This window comes from Vombatus ursinus, unplaced genomic scaffold (assembly GCF_900497805.2).
Source record: "Vombatus ursinus unplaced genomic scaffold, bare-nosed wombat genome assembly UNPS02014812.1, whole genome shotgun sequence".
NCBI classification, from domain to species: domain Eukaryota; kingdom Metazoa; phylum Chordata; class Mammalia; order Diprotodontia; family Vombatidae; genus Vombatus; species Vombatus ursinus.
Window position 1 is genome coordinate 12,216,591 of NW_020954590.1, and position 20,579 is coordinate 12,237,169.

Below are 20,579 nucleotides of genomic sequence, written 5' to 3' on the forward strand. Positions count from 1 at the left end.
ATGAATATTTGTTGGTTGGTTGATTGATTGATAGGTTGCCAGTCACTGGGAATTAGGTGCTGGGCACAAAGACAAAACTGAACAGTCACTGAAACTCACCTTCTAGCCAAGGAAATGACATGTACGCTTATACACACATATGGCAGCTAGGTGGTGCAGTGAATAGAGTGCTGGGTCTAGAGTCAGGAAGACCTGAGTGCAAATTTGGCTTCAGACTCTTACTACCTGTGTGACCTTGGACAAGTCACTCCACCTCTTGTTTGCCTTAGTTTTCTCAAGTACAAAGTGGGGATAATAATAGCACCTACCTCCTAGGGTTGTTGTGGGGATTAAATGAGATAATAATTGTATAGTACTTAGCATAGTGCCTGGCATATAGTAAGTGCACTATCTATGTTACTTATTAGTATCATTGCTATAAATAGATAAAAATAGAGAGTAAGCACAAGACAAATCTTGTTATTTCTACCTCTGTGACATCTCAGTCCTTTTCCCTCCACTTCCACATTTGCTACTGTACATAATTCAGGCCCTCATCACCTGTACCCCTGCCTCAAGTCTCTTTTCTCTATAATCCATCCTTTGAGGGATGACAGACTGGCTCCCCTCAAGTGCAGATCTGACCATGTCACTCTTCTGCCAGTGGTTGCTGACCTAGTACCTGTAAGATCAGTCAAATGATACCATCTCTGTTTTGGCATTTAAAGCCCTTCGACCCTGGCTGCCTCCTATTTTTCATTCTTATTGCATTGCTGCTGTTACCACTCCTGCTGGTCCAGCCTCACCCGATGGTATTCCATGTGTCTTTGCACAGGCAGCCCTTTCAGCATGGAAGGCAATTCTTTGTTGCTTCCTTCTCTCAGAATCCCTGGTTTCCTTCGAGGTTCAGTTTAAGCGCCTTCTGCTGCCTGAGGATCTTCCTAATGCCCCCAGCTGCCAGTGTCTTTCCCTTAAAATCACCTTGTACCTACTTAACATGTATCTCATATACACCTCGATGTGTGCGTGTTATCTCCCCTGGAAAGATTCTAATCTCTTTAGAAGCAGGAACTGTTTTTGCTTTTGTCTGTATATCTCTAATACCTAGCATAGTACCTGCTGCATACCATGCACTTAGTAACTGTTGATTGGTTGATTGAAGGCCATTCGGCAGTAGGTTGCGATCAATAGCTAGAGGAATCAGGAAAGGCTTCATTTAGGAGGTGATTCTTGAAATGAACTTGAAGAAGGTTAGGGATTCTAAGAAGCAGAGGGCAGGAGTCTCTGCAGAGACAGGCATGGGGCTGGGGGGAGTGGACCTGGGCAAAGGCTTTGGAACAGGAGATAGACTGTCAAGTGAGGGGCAACAAGTAGGCCAATTTGGTTGGACCATATGATACTTGAAGGGGAGTAACGTAATAAGTGTGGCCTGGTGCCAAGTATTGGAGGGTCCAAACTGAGCAATCTGTATTGGATCCCAGAGAACACTGGGAGCCACAGAAGCTTATTGAGCAGAGGTGTGACATGATGAGAATTTTTATTTAGATTATCACTTTAGCAGCTGAGTGGAGGCCTGGAGAGGGGAGAATCTTGAAGCAGGTAGGCGAAGTAGGAGGCTACTGCAATAATCTAAGCAGAGGTGATGAGGGCTTCCACTCATAGCTAATGTTTATACAATACTTGATGTTTGCCAAGTGCTTTATGTATTGTCTCAATTGATCCTACACCAAATAGGTGAGGTAGGTGCTATTATTATCCATATTTTCAGATGGGAAAGTAGAAGTTAAGCGGGTTACCCATAATCATTCAGATAATTGGTATCTAAAGGAGGCTTTAAACTTAGGTTTTCCTGACTACAGGTCCATCAACTCTACCTACACCACCTAGCTTGAGTGTAGAGAAAGAAATGGATGTCACAGGTGTCATGGGGGTGTAGTTGATAATAATTGTCAGCCATTTGGATTCAGGGGGTGAGGGAGAGTCAAGTTTGGGAGGATAACATTTAGGTTGAAAACCTAGATGAGTGACAGGATGGTTAGCAACCTCCAAAGAAATAAAGACAATTAGGAAATGAAGAGGATTTGGGGGCAGGAGGGAAGTGAGATAATGAGTTCAATTTTTAGTAGCTGTGGATGAGGCTTTGAGTCAGGGATAGGGGGCATCTACTATCTAAGGACCAATCTAGCTAAAATTGGAGAAGCTTGTTATCAAATTGTTGGTCAACCAGTTAGTTCCTACTCTATATCAGGTATCTGGGATACAAAAGCAGAAATGAAAAATTCCATGTTCTCAAGGTGCTTACATTCTGTAAGTGGAGACAACATGCACATATATTACTATATGCAAAATAATTTAAAATAGTTACAGAATAATGGAGGATTCCAAACCTGGCACCAGGAAGATCTGAGTTCAAATGCAGCCTTAGATACGTACTAGCTGTGTGACCCTGGGCAAGTTACTTAACCTCTGTTTGCCCAAGTTTCCTCATGTGCAAAATGGGATTAATAATAGCAATTACCTCCCAGAATTGTTGTAAGGATAAAATGAAATAATACTCGTCAAGCATTTTGCAAAACCCTAAAGTGATACATGGGCAACTAGGTGGTGCAGTGGATAGAGTACTGGGCCTGGAATCAGGAAGACTTATCTTCTGAGTTTGAACTTGGCCTCAGTCACTTAGTAGCTGTGTGACCCTGGGCAAGTCACATAATCCTGTTTGCTTCAGTTTCCTCATGTGTAAAATGAGCTGGAGAAGGAAATTACCAAGAAAACCCCAAATGGGGACACGGAGAGTCAGACATAACTGAGGAATTACTCAACAACAACAACAACAACAACAACAACAAAGTGCTATAGAGTTACTAGCTGTTATTATTACTAACAACAATGATAAAATAAATGGTAATTTTGAACTGGAGGCATTAGCAAAAAAGGGAGGAAACAGGAAAGCCCTCATGCAGAAGGGGATTTGAATGGAATGAGGAATTCCAAGAGTTGGAGGAGATGGAGGAGCACGTTCTGGACATAGGGGACAGCCTGTTCAATGGCACCAAAGTAGGGAGATGGGTTGTCATGTCTGTGCAGCAGCCACGAAGTCAGTCTGGTAGGACGGGAAAGTATATGAACTGAGATTAAAATATAACGAGACAGCAAAGGTTGAAGCTAGGTTGTGAAGGGCTTTGAATGTCAAGCAGAGGGGTTTGTGTTTGATCCTGGAGGTAACGGGGAACACGTGGGGTTCACTGAGCAAACTAGGCCACCATGAGAAGAGTGTTTCTTGGCCAAAGCACTCCATCAAGACCAACTATTGAAGCATGTAGGGGTTGGGACCTGCATTTGTGGATGATCCCCAGATGGAATATTTTTGAAAATTAAATAATAGATTAATACACTAATCCTCCTAGATGACACAGTTGTGTTTTATTAGAGGCCTTCAGTGCCTTTATCTAAGGAGTAAAGCTGGACCTGGGATTTCATTGGTAAAGGGAATTCCTGGGTGAGGCGATTTTCTCTTGTTGTTGTTATTGTTTGTCCTTCATTCTTGAGGACCATGATTATCAGGGAGGTGTGACCCAGGATCACATAGTTATTATGTGTCAGAGGTGGGATTTCAACTGAGGTTTTTCTGGCTTCAACATCAGTTTTCTTAATCTAAATAAGTGACTAATGGCAGCATTTCAGCTACAATGTCAGTATAAATCTAACCTGACTTCTTGCAGTCTGTGATTTACTTGTGTGAGTACAGCATGGCTCATTTCCAGGCTCATCTTGGAGACAGAATGTCAGTGTTGATGCTAGGTGAGCCATCAGGTCAGTTAAGCTCCTTCCTACTTCCACCCAGAGCCAATGATAGATAAGATAAAGGGAATGCGCTGAAGTCCTCCATGGGACCACCAAACAACTAACCAGTATTTCACATGTTCTAGCACAATCTTCTGTGATAGGAATATTTTAACTGACATAAGAATATTTTAGGAAAAGATTAGGAATATTTTAATTGATACAAGATGCTTAAGTTAGATACTGGAAATGGAATCTCAAGTGTGATTTGATCACTGCCACACCACAATTTCATAATCACAAGTGGGTCAGGCTATTGTCATTCCAAGGGTCTAAAGCTTTATTTATTAAAAATTTTATTTAAAAAATTTTATTTAAAAATTATTTAAAAAATAAACCACCACTAATTCATAGGATCATAGATTTAGATTTGGGAGGGGCTTTGGACATCATCTAGTCTAATCCCTTCACTGTATAGATGAAAAACTGAATCCCAAAAAGGCTAATTGACTTGTCTGAGGTTTTGAACACAGGACCTCTGACTTCAAATTCACCATTATTTCTAATGCACTCCACTACATGTTGATGTCCATTTAATATGATGCCTTCTTGTTGAATGCCAGTCTGTCTTACTTCAAGGATTCCTGATTTCAACAGTGTGGGTGCATTCTATCACAAGCTTAATAGGATGCTTCCTAAATGACTGTAGCTAAAAGGTTCATCCCTGGGTGGTAAATCATGGGGTGATGAACCTCTAGCCTTAGCATATCAGGTCCTCAAATGACACCAGGCCTGGACATGAAACCTTTCTAGTTAATAGTCTCTTTCAGCGCATCTTTCTTCTGCTGGTCTAGCCTTTGACAGCCTGGAGTCACCTCCGTACCATGATGAAGAGTCATTGAAGGGTGTCAGTAGAGGGTTGGTCTTTTTGGTCTGGCTAAATGGCAATAATAAGAGCTAACATCTAATGCTTATTATTATTTAATTGATTAATTGTGCCTTAAGGTTTGGGAAGCACTTTATATAAATTATCCTTGTTCTAATCAGCCTACATCTAAAGTATTGTGTTCACTGTCAGAAAACACAGGTTTAGGAAGAACATTGATTGGCTGGAGTGTCCAGAGGAGGGTAATCAGGATGATAAAGGGCCGTAAGTCAATTTCATATGAGAATCAGTTGAAGGACCCTGGGATGCTTAGCCTGGAGGATAGATGACTCAGGAAGGACAAGATACTGTGGGTGTCAAGTATTTAGTGGACCATCATGTGAAATAAGGGCAGCTAGGTGGTACAATGGAGAGAGTGTCAGGCCTGGTCAGGAAGACTGATTTCAATTCTAGTCATAGACACTTACCAGCTGTGTGACCCTGGGCAAGTTATTTAACCCTGTTTGCCTCAGTTTCCTTATCTATAAAATGAACTCGAGAAGTAAATGACAAACCACTCCAGTATCTTTGAAAAGAAAACCCCAAATTGGGTCACAAAGAGTTGGACACAACAGAAAAATGGCTGAACAACAACAACAAATATGCACGAAAAGTGGCCCAGAGTGGCAGCCCTGGAAATTGAGGATGTAGCCTTCCCTAGATGCCTCTGCCTTCAAGAAAGTGGACTGACTACCACATTCAGTCCCGTCTATTCAGTGGATCATTTAGGGCTGACTGCCTTGTAGGGAAAAAAGCCAGGGCTTGTGCTAGGATGAAGGATTAAAGGAACCTTCGTTCTCCACTCCCCCCAAAAAAGATACTGAAAATGTCAACTATATCACCAAATCTAAAACATTGTTATGTTATCTCCTTGGGTATAATTTCCTTCCTAGTTTGCATTTTTGAAAGGAGGATGTGTTTGAAGGGAAAATCTTTTTCTAGGATTCTCCCTATCAAAAGGGGAAAATATCCTCTCAATGTGGGCAGTTCTTATGATATTAAACTGAGAAACTTTTCCTTGAAAGCTTCTAGACAATTGAAGGCAATCTGCTGTTGTGGTTATGGCAGCACCGTCTCAAAGAATTCAGAGTCAGACCACCTCTAATCCAAGTACAGGCATTTATTGAGGATTGAAGCCCCTCTGAAGCAAGCTAGGTTCTAAGAGGAACCAGCAACTTAGTAAGACAAGACCGGCAATTTTATACTGTAACGATGCTTATTACACAACAGAAATTATGAATATTAAAAAGGCAAGAAGGGTTTATTATGGGTAAATTAGATAATGGGGATGAGGCCCTTCTCTGGTTCTGTGGTCATGCTGCTTTCTGATTGGCTAGCTATTGTGGTCCTATCTGGTCAAGATGGCTAGTTAGGTATCATGGTCCTGTCTTGTGCTAAATGGATGATGTGATTGTAGTTGAGTACAAGAACACACCTGTTCAAACATGAGAATTGGATCTGGGGGCAGTAGCTAGCTAGGGGCAGTGGCTATATTGGGTCTGGGGGCCTGTGGTGTGTTTGAAGCTAGATTTGTGTGGTTAAATCAAGACATGCCTGCTGTTCAGTGGGGCCCAAAAGGAAGTTAGAATATTGGGGCTGGGGGCAGCTTTATTAGGATTTCATCGTTGCTATGCCATTTTCCTGTACTCCATAATGAAGTCATATATCGAGAACCTAGTATAGGCAAGAATATAGGTAACAGAGATGGAACAAGGCACAGTACCTACCCTCAAGGAGTTTACAATCCAATTAAGGGCATTAGGCACATCTAGAAATTTATAATACATGGCAGATTGTAAGAATAAAAAATGAAAGGTTTAAATAAAATTCCATGGGAAATCTGAGGAGGAAGAAAACACTGTTAGTTGGTGTTAAGGGGTAGGGAATAAGGTAATTCTTTAAGGAAGGGAATAAGTGTTTCCTTAGCATCAACTATGTGCCAGGCACTGTACTAAGTGCTTTTTTCCTTAGAAAAATTTTCTCATTTTGATCTCACAGCCTTGTGAGATAGGTGTTGTTATTATCCCAATTTTACAGTTGAGGAAACTGAGGCAATTTGCCAAGAATCACACAGTTAATAATTGTCTGAGGCCTGATTTGAATTCAGGGCTTCCTGACTCTTGCCATAGCACTCTATCCACTGTGCCTCCCAGATGCCTGGGAGGAAAGGCTTTCGTTGAGAGGAGATTAACTGTGGGCGTGACATAAACACAAGCAGGAAGGTTAGAGAGTTTAAGATGAACATGGAGGCAGGTGAATAGCCTAGTTTAACCAGAATGTAGAGTTTGTGAAAGGGAGTAGTGAGAGAAGGCTAGAAAGGCAAGTCAGAGACAGGTGGTAGAGGGGTTTTATCCGTTATTTGGGAAGTATTAGGGGAGCTACTGCAGATTTTTAAATAGAGCAACAGAATCAGAATAACGTGCATTGAAGATTATGTGGACAGCAGTCACATAAAGGATAGATTAGAGAGGAAACAACCTGGATACTGGAAGACCATTAAGGAGGTTATTACAAAGGTCTGGGCAAGACCCAAACTAGTAAGTGTAATCCTCTACCCTGGAGGAGATGCACGGAAAAATAAGGCATGGTCCCTGCCATCAAGGAGATTACAGTTATGATTTAGTAAAGGATGCAAGTTGTTGTTCAGTTGTTTTCAGTGTCTGACTCATCGTGACCCCATTTGGGGTTTTCTTGGCAAAGATACTAGAAGGGTTTGCCGTTTCCTTTTCCAGCTCATTTCACAAATGAGGAAACTGAGGCAACCAGAGTTAAGTGACTTGCCCAGAGTCACACTGCTAGTCTGTGGCAGGATTTGAACTCAGGAAGAAATGAGTCTTCCTGACCCCAGGCCCAGCACTCTGTGCACTATGGCGCCACCTAGCTGCCCAAAGGAGGTAAAAAGAACACAAATAACAACATAAACTAAAGCAAGGTAAGGGCTGAGGAAAGAACAAAGTACTTGGAGAATTCCTAGGAAGGAAAGGTCCTTTCTGACCAAAGAATCAGGAAAGGCTTCATGGAAAGGATAGTGTTGGAGCTGGGTCCTAAAAGCTGAGTAGGATTTACTGCTGATCACTTAAAATTATTCAATAGGTGTCTACCAGGAACTCCTTTTTCTTTTTTCTTTTCTTTTTTTTTTTTAACCACTGCTGCTTTCCTAGATCCTCTTTTGATCCACACACGTATAACCTCATCCCAAAGCCAATTAGTATGGGACTCTCTCTTTGTTGGTGAAAGTGAAGGTCCTGCTCTACGTGAGGATGGGGCAGAGTTGGCAAGAGGCTAGAGCTCTGCTTCTCAGCCGGTCCGCTTTTGGGATTCTCCAAGTGAGAGTTCCCTTTGAATCCCTCCCTAACGTCTCCCCACCCAGGACTCTTCAGACACAGTACTTTTTTGGGGACTCATCAAGTTTGGAGTCTTGTTGAAGTGTGGAATTGTTTTGGGTGCTCCTGGCTTCTGACTTCAAGAGAGAAGATGGAAGAGGCCAACTCCACTTCAGGATGCTGAAGGAAAAGACTCTGGGAAGACATGAGGGAGATGGCAGTCTCTATCATGTCCCTATATCCAGCTTGTTACTCTAGAGACTTTGGGGAGTTTTCCCTTGGGTGAGATCTGGGACACTTTCTTGATTGAGTTGATTTGCTTCCAATGAAAGAGCTCCTTCACTCTATGTATTCTCCTGTGTATACCTTCTCTGATTTCTGTTTTGCTATGATCTGGATAAATGACTCTCTTTGCTATTTGCTATATGTGTTCATTGTGGAACTGGTATTAGGTGGGAAAGGAGTCAAGCCTTGGCATAAAGCTTGGAGTGCCCCTTCCCTCCAGAAATGACAAGTAGATCAAAAGTTAGATGGAACTCAATCATATCCCCTAGATGAATAATATTTAAGAGAACATATAGATATACTTCTAGCCCAGTTAACCCCACTCTCTGAGGAGAGCAGAGAGTGGACTATGGCCTCAACCTCCTGCTTCCTCTCCTAGCAGGAATGAAAATCTCCCTTGCAGAAGGATATGGGGAGAGGAGGCTAGACATGTCTATTTTGCTTCCCTTCCAGCCACACACAAGAACAATCCTTGCAATATGTGGGCCTGTCTACACATGTTGGGCCCACTACTACCACACTTATTTGCAACATTTGAGTTTTGCCTCCTTCCCAAAGCTTGTACCTTATTCCAACTGGGAAATGAAATTTAATATACTACCAGAAGAAACCTTTGGATTTAAGTTCTGAGCTTCAAGTTTTTGTTTTCTGTTTAATTTCTAAAGAGTCAATGAATCTGTAGAGATTGCAGCTGCAAAGAAGAGTAAAAGTGAATAAATTGGTCTCAAGTCACAGGCAACAGTCTAAAGAAAGTTTTGCAATATTTGTGTCCAGTAACATGGAAAGCATGGGGGCTACCCAAGAACCCAGTACAGGGTGATGACTGTGCCGGACTTAATGCTCTTGCTTTCACTGGATAAAAAGCTGTTTCATTCATCACTTTTCCCATTATCTTACTCTTTATACCCAATCTCAGTTAAGTCCATGTAATATTATATGTGTTTTACTGAAATAGCAAGGCTCATTTGCAATGTAAAAATTACCTCTATGAACAAGGAGACTTCCAGAAAGCAGCAGAGACAGGAGGCAATAGGGAAAAGAGGAGTGAAACCGGGTTGAAAAGGGGGGATAGATAATTGATACCTGAAAAGGAGAAAGAGTTGCTTGAAAGGAGTCTTTTTTCAAATAACTTGAACTGTATTAGATTTTGGGATCCCTTGTGCCTAGTACAATTTTTAGCACACAGTAACTGCTTAACAAATAGTTGTTATCAACAAAACTTCACTACTGGAAATAACAAATGATTTATCTTCAAAACTCAAAGTTTCATTTTGCATGTTGCCCAGAGTCCATTTGAAAATATTTTTAGATTAGGAAATTCGTGTCAGAATATGTGTGTTCATATTTGTCTCTTGCTCTTGATTGAACTATTTCTATTTAGTCTTTTTTTGGTGAGGCAATTGGGGTTAAGTGACTTGCCCAGGGTCACACAGCTAGTAAGTATCCAGTGTCTGAGACTGGAATTGAACTCAGGTCCTCCTGACTCCAAGGCCAGAGCTCTATCCACTGTGCCACCTAGCTGCCCCTTTCTATTTAGTCTTTCAAAGGGACTTCAGGTGTTTTAGCTTTGGGTTTTGGGTTACAGAGTAGGAGTTGAGTATAAGCTCCTTGAGGGCAGAGACTGTCTCATTTTTGCATTTGCATCCATGACACTGAGCACAGTACCTGGCACATAGTAGGTATTTACCAAATGCTTGTTGATTGATTGAAACACTTGGAAATGGCATGGCATTGTAGTGAGTGACTAAATGCTAAGTTTAAACTCATATTCTCACAAGATAAACAAGAGAGCTTTGTGATGTACCTATGTGTCCTAGAACACTTGGTGGGAAGTAATGTCAGTGTCCAAACCTTATATGACAGGTGGTTATCTATAAGAGAAGATAAATTACCCATCTCTCTGTTATTGTGTTTTGGACCTTGAGAAAATCACGTGGACAAAGGGAATACACTCTCTTTTCACTGTTTTGTACTGTATTAAAATACATCACATTTATCAATTCACTTAAGGCTTAATGGTGACACATCACAGAATTATGTGGTTACTGTTGAGCACACTAGAATATATATAGTACTTTAAGGCTGACAAAGTGCTTTACATATTATATCATTTGATCCTTACAACAACCCAGTGACATAGGTGTTATTAAATCTGTTTTACAGATGAGGAAATTGAGATTGAGAAAGAGGTTAGTAACTTGCCCAGGACCACCCAATTCACCACTTCATTCACTAAGAATGAAGGCTTTATGCCCCTCTTCCCTTTTCCTTCCATCTTCCCTCCTCTTTTCCTTACACCTTCCCTTCCCCTTTCTTTCCACTACTTTCCTCTTGCCTTTTACTTCTTCTTGCTTTCCTTCCCTGTCTCCCCTTTCTTCCATCCATTCTCCCTTTCTTTCGCCCTCCCCCTTCCCTTCCACTCCTTCCTAACCCAAACTTAGACCAAAGTATAAAATTCAGAAATAACCAATGACTGATACCCACTGTTCATTTTTCCCTTGATTCCCAGACTAAACTCTACAACAATATGCACCCTCAGTAGCAGAAATAATAAACAATCATGTTCCTGAGGTTTGCAATAGGCTCAGCTCCTCAACTTGACAGGATTAGGAAAATCTAAAAGCATTTTGCAAATAGCCAACAAGGAAAAAAGGAAGGAAAAAAGGGCAATTCTTGGTATGTGAGAGATGCACCATAAACACTGAATTTAATTTAAAAAAATAAAACAAAGGCAGAATAAATTTTGGTGATGTTTCAGAAAAACTCTTGTGTCTGACTTGATTTGCAATGTAAAAAGGAAAAAAAGAAGTAATATTTTATGATCTTCCATAAATCAGTATGCCACTGCATCTTGGAGAAAACCTGGATTCTACTGAGAAACAGTACGACCAGGCAAATTACAATGGGAATAGGCTGAGGGGATTGAATCCCTGAGCTATAGAGTCCTTTGTATGGAAGATAAGCAAAACAAATACTATTTTAATAAGTTGTCTTTCTTGCAATGAAGTGTGCCTAAGCAGAAATAACACCCAGCTGAGCCCTGAGTGGTGAAAAGGGGGTCCTGAGGATCTGTTTATTTTGCAACTTAAAAGTATTAAGGCAGAGGAAGGTTTCCCACACATTTTAGTGGAGCCAGTACTTATACTTTTGTTCCTGAGTAGGGTCAAGGAGGCTCTGAGATAGCCTTGTGGACTCAGGGTAAATTTCCAGCCCTTTCACTGTAGGCCCCAGCATGGCCTCTCTGTCACTTACTTCAACTTGCTTCTCCATGGGATAGATTCGTGAGCTTTCTCTCTTCCCAGGTTACTGAAAGAACTAACTAAAAATAATTATCAAGAACTTTAAATGTGTGAAATGATAAATATGAACATTTTAGAGCCAGCTATTAAGGGCTAAGGACATCAAAATGTTAACATGTGAGAAGGGTTTTGGCATGTAGTATAGAGATAATTTTTTTTAACAGTGCTTTCTTCACAAAAACAGTGAAAAGTGATCAAATGTCATATTCTCATTTTGCAGCAAATGGGGAAACTGAGCCTCAGAGAGGAAAGTAACAGACCTAAGGTCACACAGTTAGGGTCAGAGCAAAGACTAGACACCAGGTCTCCTGACTATATGTCTAGTGTTCTTCCCACCTCAGATGTGTCCTGGTTCAGAGAGGTGTCAGCAGCTCGAGGGCAGTAGCTTCCTCCCCTCCCACCCCCAAGACTCTTCCATCCTGGGTTCTCCAAGAGGTTCTTTCCTCCAATAGTCTCACGAAGGTTCTTCCAGAACAACTTCCATAGAAATTCTTTCTAGTCAAGAGCTTCCTGTAAGGAAAAAATGCCACAAATTTGACCTTGTCACAGTGGCAGACAGAATTCAGTATACATTCGGAAAAGACTAGTCGAATTACTATTTCACACCAATCATCTACTTAGATCATTTGGTCCTGCCTATAAGCTTAATGGAGCAGCTAGGTAGCACAGTGGATAGAGCACCAGGCCTGGAGTCAGGAAGATTCATCTTCCTGAGTTCAAATCTGGCCTCAGATACTTACTAGCTGTGTGATCCTGGGCAAGTGATTGAACCCTGATTACCTCAGTTTCCTCAATCTGTAAAATGAGCTGGAGAAGGAAATGATAATCTTTGCCCAGAAAACCCTAAATAGGGTCATGACGAACAGACAAGACACAACAACAAATAAGATGATTGACAGCTCAGTGATTTTGGTAAAGATGTTAAAGTAGAGTAGAGAAATTATGTGAGGTAATAGTAATAAACACATGTTGTAATAGCTAGCATTTTGATAGTACTTTAAGGCTGACAAAGTGCTTTACATATTGTATCATTCGATCCTTACAGCAATCCAGTGAGATAGGTGTTATTATTAAATCTATTTTACAGATGAGGAAATCGAGATTGAGAAAGAAGTTAGTAACTTGCCCAGGACAACCCAATTAGCAATCTCAGAATTTGAACTCAAGACTTGTGTAGTCCAAGTCCAGCATGCTCTCCACTGCACCACCTAGCTTATTCTTAGTACTTTAGGAATAGGGACTGGTTCTGTGATTTCATGGTTATTAGGTGAGGAAATTTCCTCATCCTGATGTAGGCCGGCACCTTTCCTGCAATTTATAGTCTTAGAAAGTTGCCTAGAGAAGAGGTGTCAAACACCCACATCCCCTTTCCCCATAACACTCCCAACCCATTAAAATGTATTTGGGAAATATTTAACAAGATAAATAAAAATACAATAAAACATAGATAACATTACATTTTGAAACTAAGTTAATACGCTGCTTTCAAGGACCCTTCTGCACAGATTAGTGGCCCTGTTTGTATATGAATTTGACACCACTGGCCTAGAGGACTGAGGTTAAGTAAATTACTGAGGGTCACTCAGTCAGTTTGGGTCACAGGTGGGACTTCAGCTTAGGTCTTATAGACTTGGAGATGAATTATCTTTCCACTATATCATGTTGCTTTTCACATATATGTACATATACCTATATATACATATACATACATGCATGCATGCATATACACATCTATACATATCTATATGTATATGTATATGTACCTATGTATGTATGTATGCCATATGTTTTTATACATACACAGATAGAAGCTGTTGAGCACACTTAAGGTATTCTGCTGAACAATCTTAAATATAAAAACATATACGTATGTGTATGTATTTTGTTTTTGTTTAGTCATTTTACAGAGAGTCACCAACTCTCTGTGACCCCATTTGAGGTTTTCTTGGTAAAGAAACATCAGTGGTTTGCCATTTCCTTCTCCAATTTATTTTATAGATGAGGAAATTGAGGCAAGCAAAGTTAGGTGACTTGCTCAGGGTCATATAGCTAGTAAATGTCTGAGGCCAGATTTGAACTCAGAAAGATGAGTCTTCTTGACTCCAGGCCTGGTATTCTATTCACTGCACCACCTAGCTGCCCTAAGACATATGTATATACATACATATTTACATGTGTATGTACATGTGTGTATATGTATGTATACACACACATATATAGATATATTGCTTTAAAGTCACAAATTGTTTAGAAAGAGCATTGAATTTCAGTCCTGCCATTTACTAACTGTGTGACTTTGGGCAAATTGCCTAACTTTCAAGGTTTTCCATTTCTTCATTTGTCAGAAGACGGGGGTTGGGCCAGGTAAACTTTATGGTCCCTTACAACTTGAAGTCTTGTGTATGATCTTATATGCTAAAAAGGTTGAGTAGAAAGAAGTGGTTTGTACTTTACAAACAGGTACTGAATTCATGCGCCTGTCAGAAACAGAAGATTAATTGAACAGTGAGTTCTAAGAAGTAGATCCAGGCATACAAATATATAAAGAAAATCCACAATAACTTGGTAACCTACTTTTTAAGGCCAATGCTCTCCAGTGCTATGCTGACTACTAGGGCCTGAAAGATGTCTGGGGCCTTCCTCACTTGGGATCAATGAACAGCTTTGTTATTAGGAAGACTCTTACTTATTAAATTCTTGAACATGTGGAACTTTCTCTGAGCACCACCCAGAAGTGCTCATTTAGGCTAGAGCATGTAGTGAAGAGCATTCCAAACTCTCCTGTCTCATTCCAGACTATTTTAAGAGAAGGTAATGACCTATCTGCAACAAAAAGGCAATTTGCATGTATGAGTGTTGCAACTTCATGGCTGGGGCTTTGCAGTTGTTGAACGCATGTATTTATTTCCCTCATCGGTTACAATGTCATTCTGGGACAGCTTTAAGCAATCTAGAGTATAATAGTTTAAATTACTGTTTTCCTTCACTGCCTTTTTTTCCTGATTCTCATAGGAAGAATTGGGCTCATTAATAGGCTTTTGAATTTAGGGAGATCATCGATTGTAATATAATGAAAGTTTCTTGTAAAAGTCTCCCATAATATTCAATGATATTTTAAAAACATCTTATAAAAAATAGCAAAACTCCCTTTAAAAATTTTCCATAAAGAGCAGATGAGTGGTGCAATGGATAGTGCACCAGCCCTGGAGTCAGAAGGATCTGAGTTCAAATATGACCTCAGACACTTGACACTTAACTAGCTGTGTGACTCTGGGCAAGTCACTTAACCCCATTGCCTAGCCAAAAGAAAATTTTCAGTAAAAAACCCTAGTTCCCTAGAAAACAACATCGAGTTTGACTATACTTGATTGCTACAAGTGAGCTTTTATTGATCATGAACTTGAAAATAAAACTCTGTGAATGTCAAGTTATTTTTAAATTATGTTGTACTCTTCTGATCCTCGTTGCATTGAGTTTTATTGTTTGGGGGCAAAGGGGAAGGAGAATTCATGCCTTCCATGACTTGTTAAAAACAAACCCTGAAGTTTTGGAAGAGCCAATACCAAAGACATTCTAGTCCCTGGTAGAAACTTCTTGGTTTTAACACCATGGACAGAAGTATGTACTCACCTCCTGCGAAACACTGAAACTTTGGAGTGGTCATCTTTGCTAAGGCTGCTTAATTCTGTTATATTTTCTCAGTTTAAACTCCTACTGTAGATTTCAGTGTGATCTGTAAGAACCCAATGTGATCGGTAAGACCTGTAAAACTGACTCTTCTCTAAAACAAACAAACAAATAGAACAAAGCACCCTGAGCTCCTTTCATAAGGCTCAAGACATTCCCTTCACTGCAAGCAGTGAAGTGCTATGTTACTGCTGAACCTTCTTTGGCTTATAAACACTTTTACTTTCACAGCCCCTATCAGTTGGGCCTATTTTCTGAGTTTCTCATAGCTTTTTGTCCTTTTAATTATGATGCCAACAATTATTGTCACCAGCATTGTTGTTACATTCTATATAATTATTGATGCTATCCTTTTCCCTTGTTCTAAATAACCTTCTTTGTTTAAAAAAAAAAAAAAACTGGCCCAACTCAAATACACCCTGTTTCTCCCTCTTCCTTTGATACAGATTTTCTTCTTTTACAGATCAGGACTGACTCCTCTGCTCCCCAGGGACAAGTGGAAGGTGCTTCAGGGAGCAGTGATGGAGCTGAGAATGAACCAGCCCGCCATATCTTCTCTTTTTCCTGGTTAAACTCTTTGAGTGAATGATGTTCATTCCAGCAGCTACCTCTCTGCCTGCTTGGCTAAGGGACAAACAGAGGCAACAGGTGACCTAGATGAAATGAATATGAAGTACTGAATGAATGGGACCTCTGAATGATTTTTCTGCAAAAAGCTTTGATTCCATGTTAGTTACCTAACACTTAGAGGGGGTGGGGAGAGTACTTTGGGGAACTTGCAGCCACAAGGAGAAAAATGAGATGATCTTGTTAAAATGCTGTATAAGGACATTTTATAAAGGTGTGCATGTATGTGTTTGTAAGTGTGTGTGTGTTTGTTTGTGTGTGTGTGTGTGTAACAAAAACCCTTAGTGGTAAAATGCTAAAAAAAAAAGCAAAACCTGTTGTTTTGTTATGATCATAATAGGTGGTATATACCTTTTTCTTTCTAATGTCATTGGTCAATGAACATGTATTTTGTGTTTAAATTTACAAGTGGTTCATTTAGCAATTTATTTCCAAGAGGCGAACATCATTGACCAAAGCTATGAAGTGTTTAAAAAAAAAACATTAAAAAAAACCACTTTTTTTTTGTAGTGCTAAATACTTCTGCTTCCTTATACTTGCAAAATGTCTGTTGAATTAGGGATGTTTTTTTATAACCCAAATGACTATAGGGTTAAGATATATATCAGGGGCTAGTATACCTCTTTCAGCATTATTCCAGTCTTAGGTTTAGGTATTAAGATAATCTATTCCTTAGGTAAGGGAGACCTTTCAGAAGAAACTGTCTGCTTTCTTACATAACTACTTAGGAATCAAGGTAGTATATTGCATAAATGCTGCATGGATTTAAACATACTTTTCAAGTCACATTTTGTTTGACACACCATAAATGACTCCTTTGGAGAATAGCTGTAATTCCTACTATGTATGAACTACTAAATAAATGTGAATTTTTTAAACTTATAGTCTGACAATGGCTCATTCTTTGCTGTATCCCCTCAGTTTGTTTGATGAAGTCATTAAGCAAATGTATTTACAAGGAAAAGGAGAAGATGCTTCTTCATGTAAACAAAAATTAGCTTTGAACCATTAACAAGTTGATCTTTTTATTGTTGTTGTTACTGTAATTAAATTATGAAATGTACCTATGCAGATTAATTGTGAAACTGAATTCTTTGGAAATATTCTATTTAAGGGATGGAAAGAAGTAGTTTATATACCTGTGAACTAGGATGATTAGACTTGGGATATTTATGAGAATGGAGAATATTTGTGGAGTTTTAGAAGCTAAAGTCCTTACATAAACTATTTCACCCAGAAATAATTTTGACAAGTGCCAATTTACATATTACTTTCTTTAATAGCTTTCAGTGGCAACATGCTGCCAGTTTTCTAGTACTAGGAATAGCTATGGTTTTAGTTAACACCTTAGAAAAAGAGATCACTTTAGGCTAAGAAATCTTGATGAAGCAGAAATGAATACACTTTTTTGTTTTGCTAAATTAAACCATGTTATTTTATAGTGATTCTTGGAGATGTACATCTTTTTATTTCCCTGTCTCTTCATCTCACTCCCCCTACACACTCTCCTTTTTCTCTCTCACCCCCACACAAAACTATCTTAAATATAATAGGTGGTAGGTTTTAAAAGCATTGTCATTATGAACCAGTTTTTCATCTCAGCTGCATTTCATAGAACCATGGATGTCAGAGCTAGAAAGCACCTTCAAAACCTAAGGAAACTGAGGACCGTACACTCATCCTAAGGTCATAATGCTAGGCAGTGGCCTCTGCATCATCGTAGAAGCTGTTATTAAGCCTCTACTAGCATATGTAGTTTGTGTAGAAATGAAAACTCTGGAACACTTTTCTTCTTGTTTTCTTTGTGATAAAGGGAATAGGGTGGGGAGAAAAGGAGAAACTCTTTTCTTCATGTGTAAAAACAAAACAAGAGAAAATGTAGATGAACCCATCATGACCTTTGCAGCTTTTATTAAAAATATAAATATTCAACATTCTTTTACACAACCAAATCGACTGAGGGCTGGAAAGATGTTTTATTATGACAATGTTTACAAGAAAAAAAAATGATTCAGAAGAACTTACATGGTTTCCCCACCCAATTACCCTGAGTCCAGGGAGAAAAGCTCTCTCCTTGACTTTAGAACACAAGCTTAACAAGCTTACTTTCCTCTGCTCCTTCAAAACGTTTCTTCAAAGGTCTACACCTGTGCTAACCACACCACTAGAATAACTTGGAGATGGAAAATAAAATTACAAAGGACAATTTTCTTGTTACTGCACTTAAATACACTTCGTGCATGCTAATTAAGGGATATAGGCTCTCTCAGTGTACATCCTCTATGTGTCAAGCTATATAAAAATAAACAAATGATATCAGAGCAGCACTATGGTACAGAATACTGTATTTTTTTTTTCCTTTTTGTGCTAAATGCAAAATCTCTTTGGCAAAACGGGATGTCTCACTTTCCAATAATCTCCATCAATTTCCTGTTGCTGTGAGCTTGCTGGGCTAACTGTTCGGCCCGGGCCATTTCTAAGACTTCTCGGAGGAGGTGGAAAGTCAGATCCAGGGAGATGGGAGGTTCTTCCGACCGCTTCTCCCTCTCCATCGCCTCCCGCTGCTCGCTGTAGGTACTCTCAGCTCCTCCCTCCCCTAGACCTGCCTGGCTGTCCAGGGAACGCTGTGGGAGTTGCAGGTGCTGGAGCCGCTGGACGGCCCCCCGGAAAAAGTTGGAGACGGAGACCTCAGGGGAGAAGTGGCTACCAGGGTTGATGCCAGGGGAGGAGGGGGAGGATGAGGACAGGGAGGAGAAGGAAGCAGCGGGGCTCTTGTTGAGGTTGCCCAGGCGCAGGAAGTATTCTTCTCCCATGCGGAGCAGGAGAGGCAGGGGCTGCTGCTGATTCGGAGGCGGTGGAGGCGGCTGGAAGAAGTCCAGGGGTTGAGCTGCGGACCCCATGGTCGACGCGGATCCCTTGCTGATGAGAGCTCTGCATTCTTGGCAGGGCAAGAGCGTAACTAGCAGGATCCCGATAGACACAAGAAGCTGGAGCTTCATGGTCGGGGCGCTGATCTGCAACACAAAGGATAAGGGATAGGAGGGAAGAAAGGAACGAAAAGAGAGGGAAAGAAGGAGAGAGGAGAGCGAGGGGGGAAAAAGAAAAAAGGAAAGGCAAGAAAGAAACAGACAAGGTATGAAGTTTAACTGAACTGAGAGAAGGAATTCCATCTCTGTCTCTGTGATTTTCTACACACTTACACATAACACACTAACACAACACAGCACAACTCAGCGCCGTGCCATGCAACAGCCTTAGACAGAAGCTGGGAATGGGCGTCTCTAGGCTTGCTATGGGCGCTGTCCTCGGTACTGAAGCTTTGGTAGCATCAAAGGCACCGGGACTGCAGCAGGCTCCAAGCCCGCTGAATTGTTTCTTTTCTCTGCCAGACGCCCGAAGTTGCGGCCCCAGAGTGTTTTTGCCCACTGTATAACCCCCAAGACTGTAGCCTCTGAGCCCAACTGCTGGGCTGAGCGCCACCAAAGAGACGTTACGTGCTCTGCTTTTTCAGGATGTAATGTAAAGAGGAAACTTTTTGCTAAAACTATGTAGATAAGTAGCCTCAGGCTCTCACTCTTCCTTCTCCTCTTTTCCAACTTGGTTTCTGCCCCCGTCCTCCCGCCCTCAACCAAGGGTTCCTTTTCTGAAAAGTGAGTGAAAAGCATTTGGGATATTTTGATGATGAAAAACACCCGTTTGGTTTGTGGTTGTTGCTTTGAGGGTGGTATTCTTTGTCAAATAGCAGACACTTACCAGAAATATATAGATATACTTAGAGACATAACCTACGTAAATACAAGCACACACAAAGACACATTTCGGTCAAAGTAGGGCTCACCAAGCACGCTAACCCACCTAAAGCAGGGAAAAGTTTTCAGTGAGTCTGAAGCCGTGTATAAGGTTTCTCCCTACCTTCAGAGTCGCTTCTGCAAATGAGCGGAGTAGCTGACGCCTCTCAGCTCCGAGAGGGAGGAGACTGAAGCTTTTCAGGTGCTCCTTCTGTGGCTCTGAGTCGTCTCTTCCCGGACTTGGGATCAGATTTTCTTCTAATCAGAGCTTGGTTGCGGGATTTTTATAGCTTAGACCCTCTTATGGAATCACGCAGTACTTGCCTAATAAGCTGACGCTTTCTTGACAGCTAGATTGCGTGCTCGATCTGCTCCTGAATAAATCATGGGGTCCTTCCGAACAGCAATGGGCAAAGTTTTGCTATCACAACACAGAATCTCACATCCAATTATATCAACAGATATTTATCGCCTCTTTGGTGACGTCAACCATCCCTAAATTGGAAAAGCTGCTCATGACTTGCCCATTGACAAAAAAAACTTGAATGAGATTTCCCAAGTGTGAAAAGGTACTGACCTCTTACTATGAATGGCTAAACTGGGGGTAAGAGAGCATTTGGAGTGTTGGGGGACAAGAAAGGATTGGGGGTGTCAGCAGCAATCAAGCTACAACTGTGCAGGCTTTGCTCCCTCTCCCTTTTAGCATCTGAAAGTATTCCTTTGCTAATTTAAAAACTTTCCATCTTTTCCCAGCCTAAAGAGAAGAGTAGGAAGATAGATTTGCTGGAATATCCAGCATCTGCTTCTGATATTTTTGATAGACAGTTGAAAAACATTATATTCTGAAGCCAAGACTTATAATTCACTCCAACCATAACCTGTGAGA

General features: G+C 40.7%; 2 protein-coding genes across 4 annotated transcripts in view; one reads left to right on the forward strand and one right to left on the reverse strand.

The window, feature by feature from the left end:
• LOC114054201 (tripartite motif-containing protein 55-like) overlaps nt 1-16,066 on the forward strand; it is a 77,591-nt gene extending 61,525 nt beyond the window's left edge. For all 3 annotated transcript variants that reach the window (XM_027877366.1, XM_027877365.1, XM_027877364.1), the window contains one exon: nt 15,742-16,066. In XM_027877366.1, coding sequence (XP_027733167.1) covers nt 15,742-15,867 — 126 coding nt within the window. In that variant the 3' untranslated portion in view covers nt 15,868-16,066. The remainder of the gene's footprint in view (nt 1-15,741) is intronic.
• Nucleotides 16,067-18,307: 2,241 nt separating this feature from the next.
• Nucleotides 18,308-18,904, reverse strand: LOC114053681 (corticoliberin-like). The gene has a single exon (XM_027876797.1). The coding sequence runs from the start codon at nt 18,902-18,904 to the stop codon at nt 18,308-18,310; it is 597 nt and encodes a 198-aa protein (XP_027732598.1).
• Between the last annotated feature and the right edge of the window lie 1,675 nt (nt 18,905-20,579).

Bases quoted from the DNA above. Each gene is read 5' to 3' on its own strand.
- LOC114053681 (XM_027876797.1), bottom strand. From the start codon at position 18,904: ATGAAGCTCCAGCTTCTTGTGTCTATCGGGATCCTGCTAGTTACGCTC.